We start from the raw sequence: 27,869 nt of genomic DNA on the forward strand, positions 1-27,869 counted from the left end.
TGGGTACTTACAGCCAGGTACAGCATGGTGTACATCGAAAATGAAGCGTGTCCAGAAAAGAAGGATTTCCTGCGAAGAAAAAAAAAAGCATTTAATCAAAATGTATTTACGTGCTAAGCTTCTGACACTGAGTAGATTTTGCAAATAAATACACCTATTCAATTTCTTTTAATTCTCTTATGCTCACCGACTGTTTAGTTTACCTGGGACATAACTGACAGCGTTTACATGAATACTCAGCATTTTGACATAACTGTGTGTGTATTTAACTGTTCAAGCGCAGTTAGCTGCGAAAGAAAAAAAGAATTCGGGATCGCACGCTGCTCAAAAGGGAAACTTTCTGTGTGCGCTTCAGAAAGTGTGAACGAGTTGTTTTTTTCTGCAGTTTATTGCGCTTAAAAACTCTTTTGGCATCAAGCAAGTCACATGTAAGTAGGGATGGGTACCCGAAAACCGGAATTAAAACGGGCCCCGGGGGTGAATTTTGAAAGACCGTTGTATAAGCTCGGACGTTATCGGTTCTGCTGTCGGTATCTATATCAAAATGACTGGCTTGGAGAGTCTCTTTAACACAACACAGTTTGTGTCTAAAATAGACGTAGTTATTATGGATATATTCGGGAGAAAATGTAGTGCATCTGCCTTTTATTAGTCGCCTATAGATCTGCACATCTGTCTTAAAGAGGCAGCAGTGTAAATAAACATGCTGACGAATTAATGCGAATTAAACAACCAAATGCAAAGAGAAAATCACTCACAGCTCTTGAATGAATAACTTCAGCTTTAATTAGCATTAATTTAGGCTATTTATGATAAACTATGCAGTGTTATTTTACATTTGATTACTAGAATGAATATATATATATATATATATATATATATATATAGTACAGATAAGAATACCGTTAAAGTACCGGACCGATAAGCAGTATCGATAAGAGTAGTAATACCGTTAAAACCTTAACGATACCCATCCCTACATGTAAGTTACAGTCGAGTGTCCAAGTCTATTCTCTGCTATATGCATATATACTTTAGCCTATTAAAATCATTCAGATAGTGCAAGCTGTTGCATGTCGCGATATGTACATTTGTGATATATCATGATATATCGATATATCATGCAACCCTAATCTATAATAGGGTTGCCCTCGACTAAAGATTTTTCAAATCAACTAGTAGTCGTTCATTTAAAAGATTAGTCGACTAATTTAATGCATATATTAATAAGCCATATAAATCATAATAATGATATGTATAATACATATATACCAAATTAGCACTCAAACGCACACAAAGCAAAAGTTATGATTATAAATGTGTCATGGAAAAAAAACACCAAGCGGACTGTCTAAACATGTCAATAATGTTTTCTGTGTTTTCTGCCGCGGATTGATTTTGACTCATCATCTCCGCAGTAGTGGACACGCCTATATGTTTCAAAAAGATTTGATATAATCTGAGAATATTTGTCTTCCACATCAATTGGTTGACAATAACTTTACCTTTCTATAGCTATATTTCTCATGTCTGTGAGGCAAGTATATACTGAGTTTTGGTTGATTTTTTTGACACGCTCAAGTTTACAGACCAAAACGGCAGAAACTGCGTCCTAATTGTTTTCTTTGTTTAGTTATTGTGAGTTTACACAAATAAAAGCAGACACTTTTCAGTTTTCAAAGATGTATTATATGCTTATCTGTATGACCAAAAATTATGGAGTATTTCAAGTTGATTTAAATGATCGCGCCGGGGCCTCCTATTATGAAGCAAGCATGTTAATACTTTAGCTTATTTCCATACAAACACTTTAACAGCCATGTAAAGCTGCTACTACTAACATGTTTCAAATGATAAGCCATATTTGAGGTTGATGGATGATTGGTGAATGCTTGGAATTGGAATTATTGGATTGGATTTTTTTTTTTTTTTTTTTTGCAGCTAACCGACTTAATTTTTGGTCAACTAAGCCTCTTTTAGTTGACAAACGATTAGTTTTATCCTTTAATAGAATTTTTCTTTCAAAGCAAGGGAACCCATGCGCATATATGTGCTGAATATCTCACCTGGCCTCTTGTACTTTGCTGGAATCTCCCAGGCATGTGTATTGAGTAATATATCCCAGAGAGCAGTTAATGGTAGAGTAGTCAGGCCGACAAACATCTAGGAAGTGCGGCCTCATCCGGCCAACCGAGACCTTAGCGATGTCTGTGAATGATTGGCTGACGGCACAGCCGAAGATGAACACGCCCACTTGTCTGTAAAGGGTGGAGACATATGGGTTTCCCACGAAAGATTTGGAGCCCTGGTTCAGGTAATGGATCCTGTAGCATTCGCCAATCACAATCTAGAGAACAAAATTAATTACTGACAGTAGTGATTATTACTACACACAGGTTCTGTTCCAAAACCCAGCAAAGTTCCAATAGTAGGTGAGCAGGGATGTTGGGTATAAATATATTTTATCAATACTCAAAACTATCAATAAAATTGGTTCAGATTAATTAAAAACAGATTTTCCACATTTATGTATTTGTATGCTTATTATAGCATTACAACTTTTAGCTTAGCAACATTTTAACAACAAAACATTTTGAAATTAATCGTCGAGCCATTTTGTGTGATGCTCGGAGTTGTCGTCTACACTATACAAACTGTATTTTGGTTGTTTTTTGTTGGTTTAACGTAAAAAAGTAAGTAACCTGGTTGCCTTAAAATTTAGAGTTTATTGAAATTAAATATTTGAGTTGATACAATGAAGGAAATTAGTTTAATAAATAGAAACTCAAAATATTATTGTATCTGAACCACATAAAAAATTTGATAAATCATGAAAATTGCACTATTTGGCATGTTTCACTGCATCATCACATTTAAAACACACACAATTACCCAATATGCTTACAAAATCTTTTAATAATTTTTTAATAAAGGTTGTCGAATCTCAAAAAAAAAAATTAATTTCAATTAACTCAAAATTTTAAGGGAACCAGGTAACTTTTTTTCTAAATATTTTTTTACAGTGTACGTATAGTGTTCTAAATCTTAATCCATTATCCTATATAAGACTAGAAAGTGAGGCAGTTCACTAAGTTTTGGAACAGAGCTACAATGCCATTAACATGATACAATTATGGTGAATTTGATAAGTCACACCACAAAGATTAACGTGTCACTGTATAATATCACAAGATTTCAGTGGTCAGGTCATGGGCATGCAGGGTGAGGTTAGACGTACATGCAAATGAGCTATTTGTTAGGAAAGCACATTAATCCAAAAAGCAGGGAGACATGAGTAAAAGAAATGAGAAGACGGGTAACGTGAGTTATGACTGAGCATGGCCTGCCCGTTGCTGGTGACATTTTAATGATATGGAACATATTATGTTTCTAAAGGTTATAGCTTTCATATGAGCAGTTAGAGCATGGGAGTTTAAAACGGAGGTCTGCACCATTTGAAACCAATAGGACGTAAATTAGAGAAGAGAGGCGTGGGCTGTCAAGTAGTACATAAACCATTCCTTAATGAGAAATTTACTATCCCCCCCATTTTTTTCTCTCTTTAAGCTGTTGTGGAACACTGTTGTGTTGGTAGTGAAGAGTGGGGCTGCCTTCCCTGAGGCCTAACCAAACTAGGACTGGAGACACTGCTAATTAACTACAGCTGTGTAAGGGATGCCAACACACACACACACACACACACACACACACACACACACACACACACACACACACACACACACACACACACACACACACACACACACACACACACACACACACACACACACACACACACACACACACACACACACACACACACACACACACACACACACACACACACACACACACACACACACACCTTGTTTTAATCAGGAGAATTGCTGAGCATGGGAACATGTCTACTCCAGACAGTGAGGCACGCATGTCTCCATATAGGATCTCCATGGAGTCATGGTTTGGTTTTATGCCAGTGTTCAGGGGCTCGTGCTTAAGACCACTTCCACTTATTTTCCACAAGGGGCTTGTCTGGCATCTTGAGTTTTTTTTTGCGACAGTGTTTTGAAGTTTCACAAGCGCTAAAAATTGTTTTGAAGTTTCACAAGCGCTAAAAATAATTGCGCTATCTAGTTTGACATTGCATTCTTTCTTGTTCTTCGTCCAACATGTGTCCTGAAGGTGATTTGGCTAATTTGTGAGAGGTTAACCCTTCGCCAGCTGTCACGAAGGCTGTGAATGTCTACTAGTTTAACACCTCAGCAGCAGTAGGGGAGTTTATTCTCTTACCCAGATGGAACTACACTCAAATTTTGCGGGGCTTTTTGGCAAGGTTTTCATTTTATTTAGTTTTATTTGTTGGGGTCCAAATTCAGTTCACTGAATAATAGGGTCGATCTTACAAAATCTGCTAGAACATTTGCAAAAAAAAAAAATGGTCATGATTAAAAGTCAACAAAAAACAATTACTAGGAAAACTATTTAGTTAAAATTTAAAATTGCTTAATTGTTTTGTAATTAAAATAGCAAATTTCAATGATAAATTGACTAAAATTTTAATCTTTCCTTGAAAAAGAAGTGAGCTTAACTGTATTGAATAAGCACTTGTACTACCGTATACTTCAACTCTTAAAAGTATATTTAAGTATATTTATTTAAAAAATTGTGCTTGCAGATATACATTCTGTTCATATTCTTTTAAAGAGTATTTTTCCATAATAAGCAGTTTTTTAAAGGTATACTAGTGTACTTTTTTTGTCAAGGGTTCTGTCATTATATTATTGCTTTTTAACATGTTTTAAAAGTAACCTTGCATTGCTGTTTTTGAGAATTACTTTTCGGAGAAAAAGTCAAACACAAAAAGAGCAACGCACAAAACATGCAGACAAAAGAAGACGGAACAGAAATAAAAGAGAGAGCGAGTCTGAGACAGAAAGAGAGATAGAGATAGAGATAGCCCTGACCATGATAAATCCCTTGATGTTGAGTTATTCAAATATTTTAAATGAAAAGATGGGATGGGGTGGACTGGTTAATGGATTTGAAGAGGATTATGGGTAGGATTCTTTGCTATAAAGTCATTTATTTCTAGAGTTATTCGAATGATCTAATAGGGGATGAGGAATGTAAATGGGAAGTTTATGAATCAGTGGTAGATTTATATGAATATATAAGAGAATAACTTACAGAGAGGATGGCAATTAGAATGCCAGCGGCACAGAGCACGGCATCGCTTATGGTGTCCCCGTTTTTATACGGGTACTGGATGGACTGGTCACTGCAGTAAAACCCGCGACGGTACGGCTTGATTGTGCTAGTTTCAATAATCAGGAAAGGCAGGCCAGCTATAGCGAAACACACACACACCCACACAAACACACACAGAGAGAGAGAGAGAGAAGGGGGGAGAGAGAGAAAGAGAGAGATTTCAGGTCAGTCAACAGAAAGACACACGCAGGTAGCGGCACGGCACAGCACAGCACAGCACAGCACACAGCAACCGAGGATTATGGGAAAAACCAGGCAGGGGAGGGGGGTCTGACATGGAAGCTCGGTTTCTGAGAGAGTAAACGGCTGCATATAGTTAATGTCTGCCTATGATTAGTACAGTGCACTAGAAGTTTCTGCTACATAACAGCTATAAAATATAATAACTCTCTCAAAAGACTTGATTTCCCATGCAGTCGCCCCACTCGCCTGGCCCCATGTCCCCTGTCTGAGGCCCCTCTGTGGGGCACTTACGCTGGCAATGGGCAGGAGGAGGCCCACGGCTGTCAGCACAGAAGAGGGCACAGTGCTGTTTTTATAGGCGTAGCGGATACTGTCGTCCGCGCAGTAGAACCCACGCTGGTACGGCTGCACTGTCGATTTATGCAACACCATCGAGGGCAGCATGACTACGCAAAAAACACACACAGACCCCATAGGGCGTGTCATGATACACACTTACCTGAGAGGGCAGGGATGTTTGTGTTCATGAAGCGTAATATATAGTGAAAAATACACTGCAAAATCAGTATTCTTGTCAGTTTTTTTTGCCCACAGACAATTTTCTTTTCTTATTTTAAATCATATTTCTGATTTATGACTAATTGCATCTTCAAGTAAACTGATGGTGATTAAAGCATTTCTTTTAGATATGTTTTCTTCTGAAAACAATACTGATTGCAGTGTAAATAGCATGAAAACCAAGTGCAAAAAGCAAAATAGCATTAGATGAAAAACCGATGAGATGGATTGTTAACTAAAATCTTCTAGCTGTTATCTAATCTTCTAAACAAAGCATTAGCTTAAAGTGCTGCTGCTACAAGAGCCGTGTACACAAAACCTCACAGAGCACACATAATGCACTGTGTATCCAATACACAGTTTCGAAGTAACGGTTTGGGTGTTTGCTAATTAAGTAATTTGCGCGAAGCAGCACAATAGCAAAAGAAGCTTCCCTTCACATTTGCCCGGGTTCAGTGCTATTGTCAGTGCAAAGTAGCTTACAGCTAAAGACAATGCAGCCTAATGGCATTAGGCAAAGCTTTTATGCAAATAATACTGTATGTAGAGCTTCAGAGACCTAATTCAGCAGAGATAAGACCATATAATGACCAATAATGTTTATTTGGTTGGATAGTTTCATTGAGGGATTCAAACTGTAAAGGGTAAATGTTGGGTTTTACAAGAGCAAAGAGTGATAAGGTGCCTATTCAGTGAGAGTGTGAAGTCCTTTTCCAAACCTATAGTGAGCTGTCTTGCTTGCTCCATTTGCATTTACATGCTAACAATCATGAAACCTTATCGGAACAATCTACATCTCCACACAAATAATGCTCGCGATTAATTGTAATAAGAGTTTAATGTTAGCATGTCGCTAAGATAATAACAATCATATATATCCATAAATATACATAACATAAAAGAATGTGCACTATATGCCTACCCTAGAGTATGTGTAAAAACCGAAGTAGTCTGGGCTTAAGGATTTGCCAAAACAAGTTCTCTTAGGAGGTAACATGTTGTTGCATTACATTGGGAGTGTGACTATAATGCTATCTAGGTAGGCGGCTCACTAGGGTTTGGAACAGAGATGGTGTATGCAGACATTATGGAGACAGATTATATGGATTTTCAGGTTCGCTTGTGGTTTTGCTAAAACATTTTCATAACTATGATGAGTCACCTTTTGTGATTAAAAGCAAAAACCTGAAGACTTATGCTGAGGACAGTTTCCCGTGGCATAGAAATGGACAACAAACTACATGCACATTAGTTGGGTATGCATCTAAACCGGTCTATTTTTTTCTTTAAGGAAAGGGATAGATGCCAGGCTGGGAACTCAGCCCAAAGTGGCCAACTCATTAAAATGTCACACGTCCTGCAAAACACACGTCAGCTGTCATCATCTAACCAATGGCGGGAAAAATAAATACATATTTTCAAATCAAAGCAAACTAAACATCAGACTCAAAGTTGTGGTGGGAGCTTTGAAAAGTTCCCCTTGAAGGATTGTAAAATGTGTGAATAGCAAGAAAAACAAAGCTTAGCTTACGCCGACCACCCAAATGTCTGGAATGGTGTTTGGAGCAAAAGAGAGAAGGGGCGTATGTTTTTTTTTTTTTTTGTGGTTGGAGAGAGGAGACTGCAGCCGTGGTGACTGATTCTTTCTAACACACATATACATACATACAATAAACCAAACCTTTAAGATCATACCAGCACTGGGAACAAGCCCGTTTGGAAAAACAACGTTCCTCGATCTACCCCCAGAGCGTCTTTGCTTTTCTTCGACAGAAAATCTACTTATACCTCAATCTCTAAAAACTTGGACTTAAGCGCAGAGTGAAATAATATTCAAACATGCTCAAAGAAACATCACGTTGTGGTTTTTAGACATACGGCTGCGTACAACATAAGCTACTTCATCTACATGCGGTCAAACACCTCTGTCCTTAATCTCTCTCTGCTTTCAGACGAATAAGCATTACCGGAATTAGACGCCGTAGACACTTTGAACACCTGCGAAAATAAAGGGCCTTGGGAGTTTGTAGGGTTCTCTCACAGGTGCTCGAGTTGGGGACGGTCAGAGAAACTTGCTTGGCCAATTCAATCCAGGGGTTTGAGACTGGGTGGAGGAAATCCATTGGCCGAGGGCACATGTGCAGAAACACACGCAGACATGGACGCACATTCCTCTATGGCACTGCTTGGGATGTTTTCAGATCTGCTATGACCACAAGGTCAAACACACTTAGAATGTCTGGAAAAAGCCAAGTCCTGGCGATCATATTTCATCATATGTGCACGCATGTTAACATAACTCATAGTGAATCTATTTCTGTCAGGGTGTGTATAGGGTAAATCTGCATAATTAGGCTACAAATTCAAATTATAAACACATTCGTTACATGTATTTATATATAAACGAACTCTGAAACAAATTCTCTTATTGTATCAAATTTTACTAACATACTTGTTGAAATTATTTATATTTTAGGGATTTTTACTGGAAAAGACAACGAAAACACTGATTTATAAAGCAGTAAAAAAAAATAATAATAAAAAAAACTTTATTAGTAGGATTAAATATGTTGTACATTGGCATAACTTTGGTAGTCACCATAGCACAAACTTCAAGAGGTGCACTGAGCACCTACACAAGCTAAATAGTTCTGAAATGTGTGTTTGTGTATGAAGATCTCCACATTAATTCCATGTGTTAGTGAAAAGCCTTCTGTCTGTGCCCAATGATGTTGGCTGAGAGCCAGCGTCATGCCAGCACGCCGTTGTTCTACTGCCCATGTCATCACCACGAGAGGGGCATGGTATGCTGAGAGTCTTTTCTTTCTTCTCTTGCTCTCTTTCTAACTCTTAATAAATCTTCATTTCAAAAGACACAACCTGAAGAGCACCTTAAAGGGGTGGTTGCATGCGATTTCACTTTTTTTTTTACTTTGAGTAGTGTGTAATGTTGCTGCTTGAGCATAAACAGTATCTGCAAAGTTACAGCGCTGAAAGTTCAATGAAAACGGAGATATTGTCTTTTAAAGTTATGGCAGTTTATTGCCTACAAAAACGGCCGGTTTGGACTACAACAAGCTTCTTCCCGGGTTGGTGACATCATAAACCCTTGCTAGTCACCGCAGATGTGACTTCTGCCTGTAATGCTAAGGGGTGTGGTGTTTCCGGACAACCTGTGCTTGGCACTTCAGCCAATAAAAATACATGAAACTACATTTGGCCCTCTATCCGATCTAAGACCATTGCGTTTTTTGGAGGGATGGGCTTCATTAAAAGGAGAAAGAAAACAAGCTGTTCAAAGGACAGTGCAGACAGCGGTGTAAAATAATGGTAAAATATAAGAAAAAATATGGTGTTTAAAATAAAGAAAGAAGTATTAAGATATGTTATACTGCGCCCCATAAACACCACCAAGCCTAGAAAGAAGAAAAAAACACAGAACCACCCCTTTAAGACAATCAGAAAACTTGAAGGTAATCTAGCAGAGCCGTGGTGGCTATGTAAGAGACGGGTCAAATCAAAAGGCACAAAATACAGACCATTTTAGAGACATAATATAGACACAAGAATTCTGTTCATCTAGCTGTCCTTTTGAAGATTTGTCAAAGGTTTAATGCCACAAACTAAGGCTGGGACTAGAGGTAATCTGTTTTACATCTATTCTAACTCTCTCGACTTAAACTTCCTAGTACAACAGTAACTATGAGAGACTGAAAGAAAGAGGGAAGGGAGGAAACCACTAGTCTCTCTGTGGTCTGTGCATAGTTAATTAAATAGAAATAAATTTAGTCTGATTCACAATGGCCACATGTCCACAGTTAAAGAGTGGTGACCTAAAGACACAATAGAGGGATCTGTCTAAGTTAAACAGCTCTTATTGTATCCTCGTGTCAAGGAAGCCATATGAAAAATATTAAAAGCTTAACTTGCGCCCAAGAGACCAATGTCCTTATCGAGACGTATTTACTCAATGTCAGATGTCACCAAATTTCAACTGTGAAAGTCAATGTGCAAATTATATAATGGCTTTTGTGATTGTCAGGGTACCACTGTTATTCTATGTTATGACTATGTTATAAACTTACTGTTCATCTCTATGGGTCTGTCTCAAAAATGTCTATTTTGTCTCATAAATTCCTAAATTGTAAATTAACGGTGTTATTCTGTGTTATTTACATCAGCATTGTTCATTTGTCAAAGACATATTTAGGGGATACCCCCCCCCCCCCCCCACCTCCACACTCCTTCTGGTCAGAGAGCTTGCCATGTGACTCTTTGCCACTGGGTTCAGTGCGTATGAACTCTCCATTCAGTGTGACTTAATACTCAATATGAACAATGAATAATGAATGATGACAAATAATGGGTTCAAAATCTATTGGGACTTCGAGCACCATGCATACACCAGACACACTTACAAAACAATTATGAGTGTGTGGCAGAATGGTGTATTGTGGGGGAAATTTTTCTATTTGCGTTATCAGATGTGGGCATGCAGCCTTTATGCTCTCAGAAGGGGAACAGCTAGACGCCAGTAGGACGCTAAGGGCAACCACTGAATCAACTTTTTAGTGAGCCGGCCGCCGCTGCTGATAGGCCAGAATGGAAATCATTTGTAGAAATCAATGTTTATATAGGAAATGAGATTATTCGTACTGGAGACAATTGACTATTGGTGCCTGGTTACACAGTTATAAAGCCTCAGGGAAAAACGTGTTTGGGTGTCTGCTGCAAGATTACATTGACAGATCTAATGTTCACTTGCGAAAATGTCAGAGGTTGTGGCATAATGCTTATAGCTTTGATTGATTTTGATTGCTCATTTTTTTCCCAACTGGTACATAACTTTGAAAAGAAAGTCACTGGAAGTAATACAGTCTGACAAAACCACACAATGTAAAAAGTCAAAATTACTTGTCAAACAGCTTATAAAAGACAAAGGGAATAATTTATGTCACTAACAAAATTTCAAAAATTGTATGCCATTGGTTATGTCAAAAAGAAAGTCACCCCCCGATTTGTCTGGCTGTTCAAACAAACTATTTTCTGATGGTACAAATTTTAAATATGCATTTGGTTTAACTAGACTTCTACCTATTAGATATCTGTAGTTGCAGAACCTTTAACAATTTGCACTTAAAGAAAACTGTAGTAGGAAATATCTGAAATGTTTGACCTTTCCTTCAAAGCTTCTAAAAGCTTCTTGCTCTAAAGAAAGCAGTGGTAATGACTGCATGATGGGGTGAAGGTGAACTGCATTGTGGAACAGAGGCAGTATATGACAATTAAAGGCCGATCTGTCATTGTTGGGACAGAGATGCATGGATGAATGGGAAGAAAGCTTTGTGTAGAAATGCGTATGAAGGAAAAGCCTTCTCCCGGCAGGGGTCGCCTGCCCTCTAACAACGAGTGCACCCAGAGGTCCGAACTCTGAGCTGTCAAAACTCTTTTAAATGGATTATGCGAAAGCACAAACACAATAAAACACATAGACACGTTTAAGTCCATTAGATACACAAAGCAGAACCAAGTTAGATCAACAGCAAGACAGGATGTAAGAATACTGATGTAGCGTGACTGTGCATGTGTGATGGAGGCCTGAGGTAAGTTAACACGAAGTACAAATGTAAAAATGTGGTGGAAATAATACACATATTCTCTGAACTAGAAACCACAATTGCCACAACAAATCATCTAGTCAAGTATCTTCATAATGTGAGCCGCTGTGTCTTACGCATCAGGTCTTCATGTAGCTAGTGTGCAAAGATACCACATAAGTGTCACGAAGCAAAGGAAATTATAGAAAGTCATATAATGCAAGATAAGCTAGGTTGTTTTACACATTCTTTAGAAATGTTTGTATGAGCTTATCTGCTAAATTGCTCATTGACCCATTGAGTCAGACAACACCATGCTTGGAATGCATATTTTACTACATTGAATAAATTAAGGAAATGGTTTTACATATACTGTGCAGGAAGTTTAAACCCTGAATGCCAACTTCTACTGATTTACCTCTCTCATGTATAGCACCTTGTGAAACATGTGACCTAAGGTGTCAGGGTTTGGTTGGTTAGAATAGCTAGCATTAGAATTAGCCAATTCAATTGCCATTGAGATTAATGAGAAGGATAACAAATGTCTTTCTCCAGGTATTATAGTCTTCCTTGGTCAGAACTTTGCTCTCTTGTTCATCATTTCAGGTTGTTTTGTAACTCTTGGCTGAAGAACATTTTGGTCCACACACCCTTGAATGTGCAACCTGAGCCCCAATTAAACACAATGAGTCTGGGGTGAACTTGATTCATAACACACCTGAGACGAGGAAAGACCTTTCTAACGTTTTCAATCTACAATGGCAACAATCAGGACTACACCTTGAGGAAACAATGCACACATGACAGTATGCAAGAATAGAATCGTTTTAGATACAAGCACATCCTCTGTGGCCACTAAGGGGTGGACGTGAAGGTTTGTTGTTTAGTTCTCAGCTCCATTGATGGCTTTATCATTGGTGATCTGCAAAGGGCTTATGGCTGGGGCCTTCACACAATGCGAGAGCCTGTGGAGGATGCGGAGTGAGAGAGAGCGGGCAGGGTAACCCTTGTGGGAATCAGTTGAGAATGAGTGGCTCACTGCCAGCTCTCATGAGACTCTCACTAGCTGAAAGACTGAAGCTGAAGACAAAAGAGAAAGCCACCCCCGCTGGGAACAAGGGAAATGTAAGAGGAGGGCTTTATTAATTACTGGGAGAAAGGTAAATGAGTGGGGCAAGAGGAAGTGAGGGAGGGCATTGAAATCTAATGCAACGCCACAACATGAAGCATACTGTTTCAGAAAAGAGTACGTGCGGACCAAAGACTTTAATACCTGGAGAAACTAGATCCGAAGTTGCTCAGCTGGTGCAGGAACCTTTGAAAGTCTTCAACTTGAAATTTTGCTCATGGATGCAATTATTTATGAGCCAATCACAATGAATCTACACATGCAAGAGTGTGGATCAGAGCATAAAAGCAAGAAACAGGACAGCCTACAGCCTTGTGGACTTTAAGGCATAGCCAGAAATGTCAGTCCGCCATTTGGGACAGGCCCTTAGCATAGCTTGGTTTGTATATAGTACATCCTGAAGCCATGCTAACATGTCAGACCTTGACCCCTTGGTGAGGACATGCCATTTATAAAAGGTTCTGCACTTGCTAACTGGAATGAAAACGCCCTGTGTGGGATTCTTCAGAAGTCAGAGATTTCAAACTTGATTGACATTTCAGAAACACACACACACACACACGGATACATTCTGGCTTCCAGACATATACCACAAAACCCACCCAGACTAAACACTAAAACACACACAGAAGTACACACAGGGAGATTAACGTTTTCTGTCACCTTTGACCCATGATCCCTGACCTTTGGAATGTGTGGTCTCAGTAGCACCCTGCATGTTGCCTCTCTTTTGCCCCCACTGTAGTACAGAAGCACTGACCCGCACACTAAACCTATACCCATGACCCATCACTTATAAATATTCAGAAAGACACAGTCCGATACAGACCCATGTGATTCAACCCAGATCTACTAACCCCATTTCCACTTGACCAACCCGGTTATCATCAATACTAATAATATCTCTCTTAGAGTCTATCAGTTCGCCCATACACTATGCACTGCCCACAGGCCACTTTTTCTGCATTATATGGTCTCCAGAAATCTAGGGCAAAATAACAAAATTGCAGCTGTTCAACATTCAGTTATATGAAGTGCAATTTTCAACCAATCAGAATTCACCTTGGCCAGAGGTACTCCAACAAATTGTTTGCCACTTGTCACAGGAGCCTTCTTTATTACATGAAGCCTGGTTAGGACACAGTGTGAAATTTGGAAGAAAAACCAACATGGGAATGTTTATTTGGATTATGACAGACTTCACTGTTTTTCATTACTGTATGTGAGAGGGACCACTGCTCTCACTGTGTTCTCTGCTCTCTCACACACCAGGTTTGCTCCGTTAGCTTTGTCTATGCAAGCTGCTGAGGTCAGCAAAGCTGTGGTCATTGGCAATCCTACCTTTCTCACTCTCTCAATACATTAGATAGGCTCTGGGACAGGGCCCCAGTTCAAAACATGTGCTTACGCGCAGCAATTTTTACTCACGGAAATCGACGCCAGGGTCATGCCTTTTCAAACGGGCATCCGAGTGGGCAGCCTTTTGGGGGCCTGATAGCACTGCATGCAAAACACTAGAGTCGTGTCTAAAATCGACTAAAATCTATACCCTTACATAGTGCTCAACTTCGAGGGGACTGAAATCACAGTGGATATTATCAAGTGCACTCATTCGATCCCATAAAGATAGTACAACCAATGTACAACCAATGGCTCGGGAAATCCCACTGTCGGGGTCATGCCGACTTAATTTCTGTCTAGGCAGAGGATGGGGTCCACAACCCTACTGTCCCACTCCGTGTCCAAATTCGCTCACTTGTTTTCATTTACTCTTTCAAGAGGACTACATTAAACTCCTAAAAATTGGAACCATTTTTGGTTCCCCTCAGAACCTTTCAGCGATCAGTTCTTAAAACAACCATGTTTTCTAAGCTTAAAGAACAAAGAGTATAGGGGGAGATTGTGAGTTGTCTGGTACTTGTGTACAGTATCATCACTTTCAGGTGAATGCATATTGAACGATTATGTGACAGCTTTAACCTTGCTTTTCTCTACAGTTTTTACTTACTGAAAAGAGAAATCTTTTGATGTCAACGCAATGTGGGTAACATAGCTCAATGGGGTACTTCAGCGCTGGGAAGGTGAATCTGTATTTAAACTGGGTCATTAATGTAGTTTTTTGTTTTTTGGTGCTTTCTAGACTGAGATAAGACAGAAAATGTATTTTTGTCTCATGGGGATGAAAGACAACAATTCCCAGAATGCTTCGCTGCCCTATAAGGCCACTCCCAAAGCCACCGCTAGTGAATCACTGTGATTGGATCACTTTCCCCACCGTGCTCTTTTTCACAAAATCAGTTCACTTAGAGAACAGTCACTACAATTAAAAACTGAACGTGTCTGTTCAATATAATGTGATTTAGCCGCTCGAGGGCTTGTCACAGCACAAACGCTGCAGTAGTCAGATAACATTCATCATGATGAATGAGCTGAATGAGCTCTCATTATGAGAGCTGAGGTAAACGCGTCCGCACTCGCGGCATATACACTCACAGCGCGTGTTCAGTCTGGCGCATTTTTAATTCATGCCTTTGGAAGGCGCGATCATTTGAATATACTCCAGGGTTTCTACTGATAGACAGCCATATGCTAATCGCTGAAGTAACCCTTTAAAAAGAAAATACACTAAAAAACGTATACTGTCCTTAGGGGTGTGCCAGTTTCAGAATTGGTGATGACGGTTATGATGCGAGTCAAATGTCACGGTTCGTAACATAACCGCCAGGGGGATGGGGTTCGTCTGTTATATCAACTTAATCGATATGAAGTGCCACTATATGCAATCATCACAGCTTTCTGTTTGTCTACCCATCAGATGTCGACGCCGTCCTCCCCAGCAGCTGGAATTTGTTTAATGATGCCATAGCAACTCTCAACTGTCACCAGGACGGTTTTATAAAAGCTATTTATTCGTTGTAATGTGTAATAATCATCTCAGAAAAAATAAATTCTAATGTCAGGCGCAGTTGAAGTAGTTGATTGTTTGCTTACATGTGTAGGTTTAGGGACAGTGTCATCTATCTTCATAACTTCTTACGAAATAAAACGTTTATCCCTCTCTTGTCAACATTATAGCTTGGTGCATGTGAGCGCGGCGCGCGCTGTGTACGTCATATAAGGACGCACACTCAAAAGTAATCAGGTCAGGTCGTGTACATGGTGAAGCATGTTGGTGTATTTACGTGCCAATTTTGCTAAGAGCAGATAGCGCGTTTCATTGTCTCTCCATCATGCTAATGGATTAGCCGTATAGTCAATTGGTTGTTCTTGGAGATAGCGGGTTAACTCCGTGTCAGCGCGGGTTGTTTTTGGAGATAGCGGGTTAACTCTGTGTCAGTGCGCGCTCTGATCGGTATAGGGGCAGATATTTCAGACCTCCGTTTATTAAGGAGATGATGATCTTCAAGATTTCTCTTCTTGGTAGAGGGTGGTGCACTCTCCCGGATCATCTCCAGCAGTAGCAGCCTCCGAAGAACCACTTCCTCCGCCTCCGTTTCCCTCGTCAGCTGATACAATTTTTTTTTTTTTTATGTTTGTAAAAAAATATTTTAATAACACTGTTTTGGCGGTTATAGAGTTCTAATGACGGTGTTTAACTATAACCGTCGGTCTCACGGTTATATATTAACCGTCACACCCCTAATTGTCCAGGCCCCTTTGGCTTACGAGCTTCAACATACTGATTTGGGATGCAGTGATTCTTATCTTGCATACTATTTAGGATGAATTGCAATGATACAAAAGCCCTCCAAGTTCCAAACATGTCAAAAGTGTTTACTAGAGGAGAAATATTAACAGAGCTTCAAGTCAAAGTGTCTGTGTGTTTAACAAACATTCCTGAATGAGACGTTTATTCAAATTATAAATATATAAACATGACGCCCACCAAGGGTAAAATCACAGTGTATGTAGCCGTAATGGAAACGTGTCAAAGCTTCTCTATCATTTAACCTTTTTGATATCATCCCCACCCACAAACAGCCTCTTGAGGAGACTATAACAATATATTTCACTAACAGAAGACACGAAGACACACACATTTAATTTATAGTGGTTACTTCTAAGAAAATAAGTGTTTCTTGTTTATTTAAATCATGTAATAAATAGGCCTAGCATGTCATAATAGAATTCTGGAGGTACCATTAAATCAAGCAGCTAAGAGCCCTAAAAAAGTCACTATGCCAACTGTGTCACGTTCTTTGGTAGGTCTGTTTACTTTGCCTTTAGGTGCACAACTGCTGGCCAGTTTCCTTAGGTCAAAGGTCAAACCCAGCCCTTTTCTTCTCACAGTAGAGTGCAATTAAACAAATGAACGCCGACTGTCTTTTTCTTTACTGAGGACAATAAAATAAAATAAACCCCTATAGCTCAGGAGGAGAGGCTTCTTAAGACTGAAGGAGTATTCCTTTGCTCTCCATCAATCCTTTCATCGCCTCTGCCCACTTCACAGACCCCAGAGTCAGTGGTGTGTTGTGATCCTGGTTAACCTAGCCCACCACAGCCTGCCGTGAGCATCTTCATTGGGGTAGAGCTCAGGAACTGCTCCCATCTCCCACCCTGCCCTGGAGCTCAAGAGAAAGACCCGCCACGGACTTAACACTACAACCAACGTATCTGAAAATATCTATCTACACTTTACCAGAGTGTGCAAGCTGCATTGAGGCTTTAGCTGTGGTAAGAGCATAAGATCAGAAAAAAAACTGTCGAAATGTGTTTATTATTGTGTAGTCTATGAGTATATACATTGACATGTCTGTGTAAGCTAAACATATTATTGTGGGTGTGTGCTTCTGTAATGAGACGGTAACAATAAGAGTGGAGGTATAAACGATCACAGCATTGTTCTGATCCTACTCCACCCACCAGGAAAAGATCTCAGAGACAAAACAGCTCTATAAATATAGATACACTGACGCAGTGATGCATATGACATATGCATGTGTTCATTTATACATCAAGTGTTTTACTTACTTAAATTATGGGGAGAAGAGAGGGGAATGGGATTAGGAAATGTTGCAAGCTAGGCTCAAGCTATTATCTCCCAAATAAGCTCCACAGCTGAAGGCCCTAACTACAACGCCATAGCTCCAACATCACCAATTTAACCAATTTTTACAGCATTGACCAAGGTCACATTAGCAATTAAAGAAAAAACACATAAGCATAAACCATGGTCAGGTCAGTGTCTGAATAATTTTGATCTCAAATTTATATCAATTTTCTGTAGTCCACTGTAAGACGAATTATTAGGTATAATATGTCACAGTTTACTTTATTTAGCTATCCCCGTGTACATAAATTAACTATAGTGTCCTGCACCCACTAGTAAAAAAATATATCTGGTGTCTGAATTTTTGGTTTGACTATATTTTATACATTGCTTTAAAGTACATTTATTTCGGTTTTAGTACTGTTAGCAGTTAAGCACGTAAACTTTTCATTTCTGTTCAATTTCCTCTAATATTTTAATGAACAAAAACATATTTTTACAACACTGCTCTATATAAATGCACTGACACAAGTTATTGGCTGAAACAGCACAGATTTATTTTTAATATTATTTTCAATAAATATGCAAATTTGATTTCCATCGATCCCTCCTAGCCTCACCCCTCACCCTAGTTTATTCAGATATTACACTCTTTATCTTTAAGAAATCATCTAAAGTTGCAATGCTTAAAAAAATTATTCTCTAAAGGGGTGCCAAACTGAAACCAAAAACCACATTTGAGCTATATCGAGTATTATCCATCACATTAGAATATCAACTTTGGTGACACAGGTCTCATTAACATAAGAATGCGCGCAGGGTGACAGCCTTTAGGGGCCAGCTAGGCTTACACTCAGGAATGCCAAGCACCCTGGACTTAATCCATATGACCCAGAAAAAGTGAAAGAGCGCTTGTCGTGTGAGGGTGGCTAGGTCACCCTTGGCCTTTTGGTGCTAGATGAAATTCCCAAACTGGATTTGAAGAAATCCCATTCCAGAAAACATGCGCACACTCCAGAAACATTCCTCTAAACACCCTGGAATTATAATCAAGCTCGGCGAACTGAGGGTGATTGTTCCGCTGTGTCGGCTACAGCTGATGCATCCCATAGACTCGTACACACACAATGCCTCATTTGCTAAAACAATAGCTACAGGATACAATATAGACTAGTGAAAGGAAATAGACTAGAATTACACTGAGAATAAATAAACAAATCGTTTGTGTGTTTACCTCATAGAGAGGCCTACAAACCAGCAGGGGCTCCTCATACTTGATTCCGCAACCCTGAAGATCTTAAGCTATTGTTCCGAGCACAAACAGAGAGCCGTAAACTGGCAGAGATATGCAGCTGCTGATCACAGAGAAATGCGTCCACACTCTAAGGAATTTAGTGACCGTAACGAAAACCGAAGAGCGTGTTATCATGAGTACACACTACAAGAGACCCTCTGGATGTGATAAAGTCTACACACACACACACAATACACATAATGGTCACTCATGCTCATGTCTGCCTGTGTAATTGCTACCTACGGCAACCCACTTCGTCGCATAAACTCTACAAGCATATTATTAAATCACATGGCAGCGACCTCAAAAACCAGCCTCTCTCTCTCTCTCTCACACACACACACACACACACACACACACACACACACACACACACACACACACACACACACACACACACACACACACACACACACACACACACGTTCTTGAACAAATAGTCAAACACATTGTACTGCACATGTGCACTTAGACATACACAAATACCGAGCGTGGGCACCATGTTTTGACAGCGTCATTACTAGCGGTAAAGCCGAGGCGAGGCAGTCTGTGACTCCATCTGAGGCCCAGATGACTCTAATGTACTCCAAGAGCACTCATATGGAAACCATTCCTACATCACACTGTAACCTTAATGCTGACTATTACAAAATACAGCTCCCTCAGGAGCCAAGAGACTCCTAACATCACTTTCCACCGATCCGAGCTTCTCATTCAGAGGAATGACTTCTGAAATCCTGTTTTACGTATCAACGAACCCAGCTTGATTTTTTAGTTAACGTCAGAGGAGGTGTTATTTTTCATCTAATATGTCACCACGTTACGTAACGAGCAGAAATGGTGATTTCTTTTGTCATTTCTTGAGGTAAAGTGTCAGAAAAAAGCCACAGAGGACTGATCTGCAGGAAGGATGTCTGAAAGAAGTCTCACAAAAAGTCAACATTCTATCGCGCTTTATTCTTATAATTGGTATGCGTCAGGTTATCATTAGACCAGAGGCCTAGCAGAATTATTTTTTTAAGTCACTGTTTGGATTTAAAGAGGCAAATACTTCTATGATTGGGTCATTATTTCACCGATTAGCATGTTATATGTTTGGGATCAGTTCTTCTAACCCTAATTAATGGAGTGTGAAACTTATAATTTCTTAAACAACCATGAAAGGCACATCAGGGCCATATTCAAGATTCAAAAGGCTCAAATTGTGAAAGGAAGGTTTAGGAAGGAGCATGAAGAATCATTTTCACACATGAATTGGCACCTGAGTCCAGACCTTAAATTCATTGATGGTCTTTGGGATGTGTTGGAGGAGACTTTACAGAGGGCTTGACTCTTGGAACAACGTGTATTTCCATCAAGAAGTGCATACATTTTTAACCCGAATCTTGTATTAACAAGAAATACATCTATATATTATAGTAAAAATTATTTTATATGATTTGATATAGGTCCAAAGACCAATGTAAACTGAAATATAGGAAGAAACGTGTAAGGGTACGTTCACACTTGTCATGTTTTGTTCGATTAAAACGAACCCTGGCACGATTGCTCGTTTAGTGCGGTTCATTTGAACATATGTGAAGGCTGCCATCCGAACCCTGGTGCGCACCAAACAAAGGGGCCGAGACTGCTAAAAAGATGGGTCTCGGTCCGCTTCCAAACGAACTCTGGTGCGGTTCGATTGATATGAACTCAACACGGACCAAAGACATGTAAACGAACCAAAAACAGGACGTAATGTCACAAGATGCGACGCTACAAATCAGCTGATTTGACGACGCGGAAAGATCGGTGTATCGAAAATGAATAATGTTAACGTTAGAGGGCAGACGTGAAGCAACGAGGAAGTGCCTTATCAATATTTGGACCGACAAGCATGTTTCGAAAATGTTAGAAAAAAAACACACAAAAAGCATACTCGGTTCTTCTCATCAAAGTTACTGTGTTGCCCATTAGCCGGTAGACGACCAAACTGCCGTCTCTTATCTGCATGCAACGGAGGACATCCCGGTGGTGTTTTGTATGTTTTGAACATTTTATGAGCTCTTTATGAGTTCTCAGCGGGTAAAAATAATGCCATATGTACATGCATAAAATGATCGCGTTTAATCCGGCACACAGCACTGTTTTGAATGTTCGGTAACCTAGCTCCTACGTCATATAAGCCGACCAATCAGGTTGTGAGTGTCTCCCTATGCCTTTGGTTCGGTAACTTTAGGTTCGCTGTTAAAAATGCCAGTGTGAACACTAAGCGGACCAAGACTATATGTTTTGTTTTTTGGTCCGAACCAAACTAACCGGACTACAAGTGTGAACGCACCCTAAAACTGAGTGATCGTTCAAAGAGGACTAAAGAGTTGGTGAAAAGAAGCGTAAAACACTAACACATAACTGAGATGGAAACATGACAACAGCAGAAGTTGATGGAGCTCCATCAGTCCATCTGACTGACAGCTACAGAGGTCAAAGTCTTTCCTGAACGCCATGTGGCAGCTTTAGATGGTCTCCTGCAATTACACCCAGTGAATGAGAGAAAGAGGGACGCTTTGGGGCAAAGGGAAACGATGTAGAAAAAAAATGGGGGGGATTACATTTCACAGCACAGCTGGCCACACCTAGGGCAAAGAGTCAGAGCGAGGGAGGGAAAACAGGAGAGCGGCCTAGCGAGACTACCTTTTCCTCTTCCCTCCCTTTCCTGAGTTTGCTCCTGCATACACCGACCCAAAATTATACCAGATGTCACTTCAAGAGTGGAAGCCGCCCTCGGTCTATGATGAAGAATTTGAGAAATTCTGGAAAATATTTATAGAGGTGGACCAGACCTTCTCAGCTTCAGAGGTGGAGGTTAATGTAGTCAGGCCTAAATGAGAGAGACTCCCAAAGGATTCTCTGGCACTCCATAACTCTACCATCGCCCTCTTGGAATGCCACGGATAAAGGAGAAGTTAAAAGCGGCTAAAAACGACCAGAAATCATGAGACCGAAACCTTTTCCTTCGCTTTGATCTCCTCGCTAGGTTAAATGAATGAGGGCCAAGTCGTTCACACATTGTTTTAATACAAGGTGAGCGCTAACGGTGGTGATATCTTGTAGCATTTAAGTTGAGTTCTCATTTCCATACCAACAAGTAAACAAGAAAACTCTTTTAGAATGGACACCTCCCCAGAGAGGTACCAGGAAGCAGCTTGGTCAAACCTTTCAGACCAGCAAACTGGATTAAATGTCAATGGTAAGTCAAGTGTGCTTTGCATTTGTGTGGTATGAGCAATGAGCACACGAACAAGCATCGCTAACCAAGCAGAAAGCATCAATGTTATATGTTGCATTTTAGGATGAATCTTACAGAGCATGTCCCTGTCACCCCAAATTCAAAAAAAAAAAAAAAATCAGACCATGGGCCTATTGCACAAAACTAGGATAAGGGATTAAGCCGGGATATCTTGGTGATCTTGTCACCTGTATGCAAAATGTAGTTCAGCGCTGTCATGTAAATGTAACCTGAAGGCACACTCACACCAAGAACAATAACGAAAGATATATTAGCGGATAAATTGAGCCAGGATCACCAAGATATCCCGGCTTAATCCCGTATCTTAGTTTTGTGCAATAGGCCCCAGTACATTTTTTGGCATTATTTTGTATGACAATTATGTTAATTTCCATTCTAATTGGCATTATGGTAATGCAAAAATAAATGAATAAATATAAATTAAAAAATTATATACACACAATTAAAAAAAAAAAAAAATATTAAATTATAATGATTAAATACCATATGTTATAAATATGTATAAAAGTATACAAAAATATTTTGAACAGTGTATTATAAAAATTAAATATAAATAAAAAAATTATATACACACAATTAAAAAAATATATATATATTAAATTATAATGATTAAATACCATATATTATAAATATGTATAAAAGTATACAAAAATATTTTGAACAGTGTATTATAAAAATTAAAAATGAATATCATAATCATATTATTGTTATTATTTGATATATAATATAAATAATATCCTTAAAACAAAGGAATAAGAGTAAAAAAAAAATATATATATATATATATATATACATTTGTACAATTTAATATATAATGTAAAATATTTTTAAATTGCAATAGTACAATAAAAATGCATTTGATACATACGCTTATACTATTCATTAATATTATATATTAAAACAAAGGTATTAGAGAATAGTTTTTGTTACTTTTTTTTTACAACAAACATACATCAAATTTTTATTTTTTCCCTTTGATTTGGGGGCAATTAAAGCCTGAATATATTCTTCATAAGTCAAGTTAACAGCCATTTATACAAGCAAACCACTGGCATCTCAAACAGTAAACTATTTCATCTATCAGTGGCATGGACAGGAATGTGTGCGACCCGCCACCCTCAGGGGGAGTGACAGTCAGAGACACGCCTCCTATGCGTTACTATAACTACTGTATGCTAATGAGCTGATCTGCAGCCTCTCTGCTTTATCTCAACAGGAGGTAACGCTAAACATACAATCTGTCTGGCTGCTTTCTTAGGCTTCATTAACATTCATAATGCATCAGACACACTGCAGATACAATGCCCACAGTGATGAACTACTAATGAGGCAGGAACAAAAGCATCGGCCTCGGTGTGGATGTACCGCATGTGTAAACACTAACGGTTGAAGTGGATTCAAAAGCAATAAAGCAGACGAGCAAGAGCCGAGGAGGTTATCAGCCCCGTATCTGATGCTGGAGACTGCAAGAGAGAAATCCAGGCCCATGGAGATGGAAAGATGGAGATAACGCACTAATCTACAGATCTACACAACAGATGGAACTTGGAGTGCCTAATCACTGGATGGGCCGCAGCTTCAGCGCTAACAAAGCCCATTCACTGAGAGACATTCTTCAGCCATCCTTTTCAAATGAGTCTCCTCTCTTTCACATAAACCCCCTCCCAAGATCACCGAAAACAGGCCAAGCCCGCTATCCTAAACATGACAAAGAACATGTTTGTTTATGTCTTCCTTTTGAAGCGAAGCGTCACCTTGCGCGAGACTTTTTTGTGAACTCGTTACATACGTTCACGCGTCTATATAAGAGAACGCGTCATTTTGGTAGCGTTTAAAAGAGGCAGTAAAACATGCACAGGAAGAGCTGTGGGTTCGTTTCCATTTACGATACGGCGATGAAAGGAAGTTATTAGTCACCAAACTCGTTGTAAACTTCTAATTTAGGACCGCCGCTCAAAGCGCCGCTTGAATCAGCGAGATTTCCTCCTCTCCCGCCTCATCCTGCTCAGACACGTCTTCTCTTTTCAAAGCGCACCAACCGTCCTGGATGCTGCGGAAGGTTCACAGGCGTTTTTAAACCACAGATTCTAATTGCTTACAAAAGCCTTGCACTTCTCTAAAGCGACATGTTTAAGCCATTCTACCCCGCATTCCTGGGAACAAAAGCAGCGGGACTCGTTCTGCCCCTAAAAGCGGGAGAGAAAGTTGATATGATGCCGTGGCTGGAGTTAAATGAGGCATATGCCAGCTGGCAGGGGGCTGGAGGGTCTCTTCTAGAAGAATGTGTAAAGATGATGACTGAAGTTTGTTAATCCTTCCATTCTGAAGGAGGAGGGTTCGAACTGACAGGCTTTGAGGAAAGATGAGAACCCGACGCCGTGATGGTTTCCAGGCATCTGAACCAAACGACAAACCAGGCAGCTGCTATTCACCTAGCAACTAAATACAGACTAACTGTAGAGGTATTTCAGGTACAATCCTTCTGGAGTTAGAGGGGTTAAGTGTGTCGCTCGAGGGCACAACTGTGTTCGCCCATCGTGGGTCTGAACCTACAACCTTTGGGTTCGAACTGACAGGCTTCGAGGAAAGATGAGAACCCGACGGTGTGATGGTTTCCAGGCATCTGAACTAAATGACAAATCAGGCAGCTTCACATAGTGACTAAATACTGACTTATTTCAGCGGCATTTTAGGTACAATCCTTCTGGAGTTATTGAGGGGTTAAGTGTCGCTTGAGGGCACAATTGTGTTCGCCCATTGTGGGTCTGAACCTACAACCTTTAGGTTACCAAGTGCACATCTTTAACCACTGAAAGCAACACTTTCATCAAGCTCCCAATGTCACACTGAGCTGGTGAAAGCTGTGAATGACAGCACATCAAAAACTTGCATGCATTCCTTTTAACCCCGTAAAGCCTGACTAACGAAATAGTAAAAATAAAAATCTTTAGACTAAATGTGACCCTGGACCAAAAAACCAGCCATAAGTCGCAAGGGTATATTTGTGGCAATAGCCAATAATACATTGTGAGGGTAAAAAAAAAACCATAATATATGTGTTTTTAAAAACATAATAAAAAAACATAATATAATAATAACATTATTATTAATAACTTGCTAAGGACTTTATTTGGACAACTTTTTGATTTTCTAAATATTTAGATTTTTTTGCACCCTCAGATTCCAGATGTGTGTTTTTTTTTTTAAATTATCCTTATGACCCTTATGTTTTGTAGTGCAGTGTCACAAATATGCTTTTGTAGAGTATCATATTTGAAACATCAAACTTTTATGGCCCATATTTGGACATGATATTTGAGAATAAGAGAATAGTGCGCATACTTGAGGAGAAGAAAAAAAAAAAAAACTTTTATTCAGAGGTGTAGCAAAAAAAATGCAATTTGGTGCAGTTTCTAATATGTTTATGCCCAAAAAGTATTGTATTGCATTGCACAAAATTTTTTAGCGTTCCGGAATTTTATTAATGACAGAGATATAAAATTTAAAGTTCCTCAAAAGCCTGATGCATCTCATTTAGCATGATTTATAAACTAAACCTAAGATTTCGATACATTCATTTTTCATCTTTCAATATTACTAATATAAAAGTCATTCTTATGTTTACTTGTACAGGTGTCACATCAAAAATAATGTACTTTGAACTTTAAATCAGATAACAGAAGGCATGTAGGATAGTAGATTGTGTACAACAGGTTTTCGAGCAAAGTTCTGATCATGTTGATAATTCAGAGCCCTTAGAAATGTGTGCATTAAATATTAAACTGTGAGCTTTATAGGGTTAAAGAAAATGACATGTGCCTGAGAGCAATTGACGTGTTGTGTATCCTCTGTAAGGCAAGTATGTCACGGTCAATTGGCTGTACTGAACTTCAAATCTAAATAAACTCTGTCATAATAAACTCATCAGATCCAAATCAACTGCACATGGCCGTGATGGTCTACCAAAAAAAAACCCTGAAGGATCACAACTGTAAAAAGCTGAGAATGGAAAGTCATGTTTACAGAACTTGTTTTGACTGCAGATGATTCTGTTACATGTAAGTGATCGGTTAACCATAATAAGCATGTTCATATGCCACTTCAAAAGATGTCAATAGGGCGCAAAAGGGGCCACAATAACTCTTTCCTTCATCTGAGTGAGGATGGTTTCATTAAAAAAATCCAAATAAGGTTGGAGAAAAAACAAGTGGTTTTACATCAACAACAGTGGCAACTTTGCCCATCCTACAGGGCTGTGATAAGAGTGCAACGGTTATTCTTCTGTTTATTAAGATACCAATGAACTTTTTTGCATTGTTATCTCAATAAACAGTAGTTCACTTTATTTTGCTTGCATACTCTCCTATAGACAAACAGTTAAACCAGTTTAACTTCACTTGGCAGCATGTATTCCAGCTGGTGCATTATGCTATACAAAACATATTGCACTTTTTATGCATTTATATAACTGTACACATTTTTCCTTCAACTTGTAGCTTCAATTGTGATCTCAATTACTGCAGCATGCTTTCTTTTTTCCCTTAGATATCTAATTATAAACAGACAAATAAATACCAACACATGATGGTGCACTGATTTGAGACATAATGCAAAATTCAAACTTTCTGTGTGTTGGACACTCACCCAGGACAAGGCAGAAGATGTCTAGTGCTATTAAAAGTTTCCTCTTGCTGTTGTCTACGCCGTTGTTATTTAACGTGGATGTTCCTCCGTTTCTTGTTTCGGGTGCCATCGCTTTCTCATACATATAGTTTTGCATTTGAGAGTTCCTCCAGTCGTCTTTCTCCTAAAAATCCCAGAGATTCACTGCGGCGGTTCGTTTCAGTGGTCTTGTCAGCAAGGACGTGTCGTATAAAGTTTGAGAGAGTCCCGGCTAAAGTGAGAAGACGTCCTAAAAAGTTACTGAAAACAATGAGCTGTCCGTGCAATCAAGTCCATTCAACTGTAACTTTGGCCAGTGAAAGCGCAGCGTTGTGGAGCACCACCTCTGTCTCTGAACGAGTCGTGTTGGGTCGGTTAGTGAGTTGTTGTGATCTAGTTCTACGCTACTTTAAAGTTTGAACTGAGAGCGGCGTTTTGAAACTAGGAGATCAACTCCTGTTTATGAATCCTCCTTTGGTCTCCACCTCCTTCCCCTCGGTAACTACTCAGCCCCCTTCTCCTGTCCCGAGCCTCGCTGAATGAAACCCCACGGCCCTTAGCTACATTCACTCCGTTCACTCAAACAAACATACGCGGTGAGATACACCTAGCGGCCAATGCTGGAAACACACCGTGACCAGACCGTAACCAGTTATCTCACTTTCCTACATAAGATGCGCGAAAGGAGAAAGGAGTTAGATTGAGCAGATATAATGTTTTCAGTACATAAATTCATCCACTGATATTGCATGTTTTTTTCATAAATCGTATATTTGAGTCACGTATATTACATAAGGTTACAAAAATACTGTGGTATTTTTTGAAAAAGTTTAAAAAATATATTGTTATTAATAATAATAATAACAAGACATGTATAAGTATTGTAATTTATATATATA

The 27,869-nt window shown here is 39.3% G+C and overlaps 1 protein-coding gene across 2 annotated transcripts in view; it reads right to left on the minus strand.

Moving 5' to 3' along the window:
- The window catches only part of plpp3 (phospholipid phosphatase 3), a 47,238-nt gene extending 19,722 nt beyond the window's left edge, over positions 1 to 27,516 (minus strand). Inside the window, exons 1-4 of one of the 2 annotated variants that reach the window (XM_067417156.1) lie at positions 26,953 to 27,516; positions 5,743 to 5,897; positions 2,067 to 2,347; positions 12 to 69 (exon numbers count right to left, since the gene is read on the minus strand). In XM_067417156.1, coding sequence (XP_067273257.1) covers positions 12 to 69; positions 2,067 to 2,347; positions 5,743 to 5,897; positions 26,953 to 27,088 — 630 coding nt within the window. In that variant the 5' untranslated portion in view covers positions 27,089 to 27,516. Of the gene's footprint in view, positions 1 to 11; positions 70 to 2,066; positions 2,348 to 5,187; positions 5,346 to 5,742; positions 5,898 to 26,952 lie in introns of both variants that reach the window. The other variant, XM_067417155.1, reaches the window with a different exon arrangement.
- Between the last annotated feature and the right edge of the window lie 353 nt (positions 27,517 to 27,869).

This window comes from Pseudorasbora parva, chromosome 15, assembly GCF_024679245.1.
Source record: "Pseudorasbora parva isolate DD20220531a chromosome 15, ASM2467924v1, whole genome shotgun sequence".
Classification (NCBI taxonomy): Eukaryota; Metazoa; Chordata; class Actinopteri; order Cypriniformes; family Gobionidae; genus Pseudorasbora; species Pseudorasbora parva.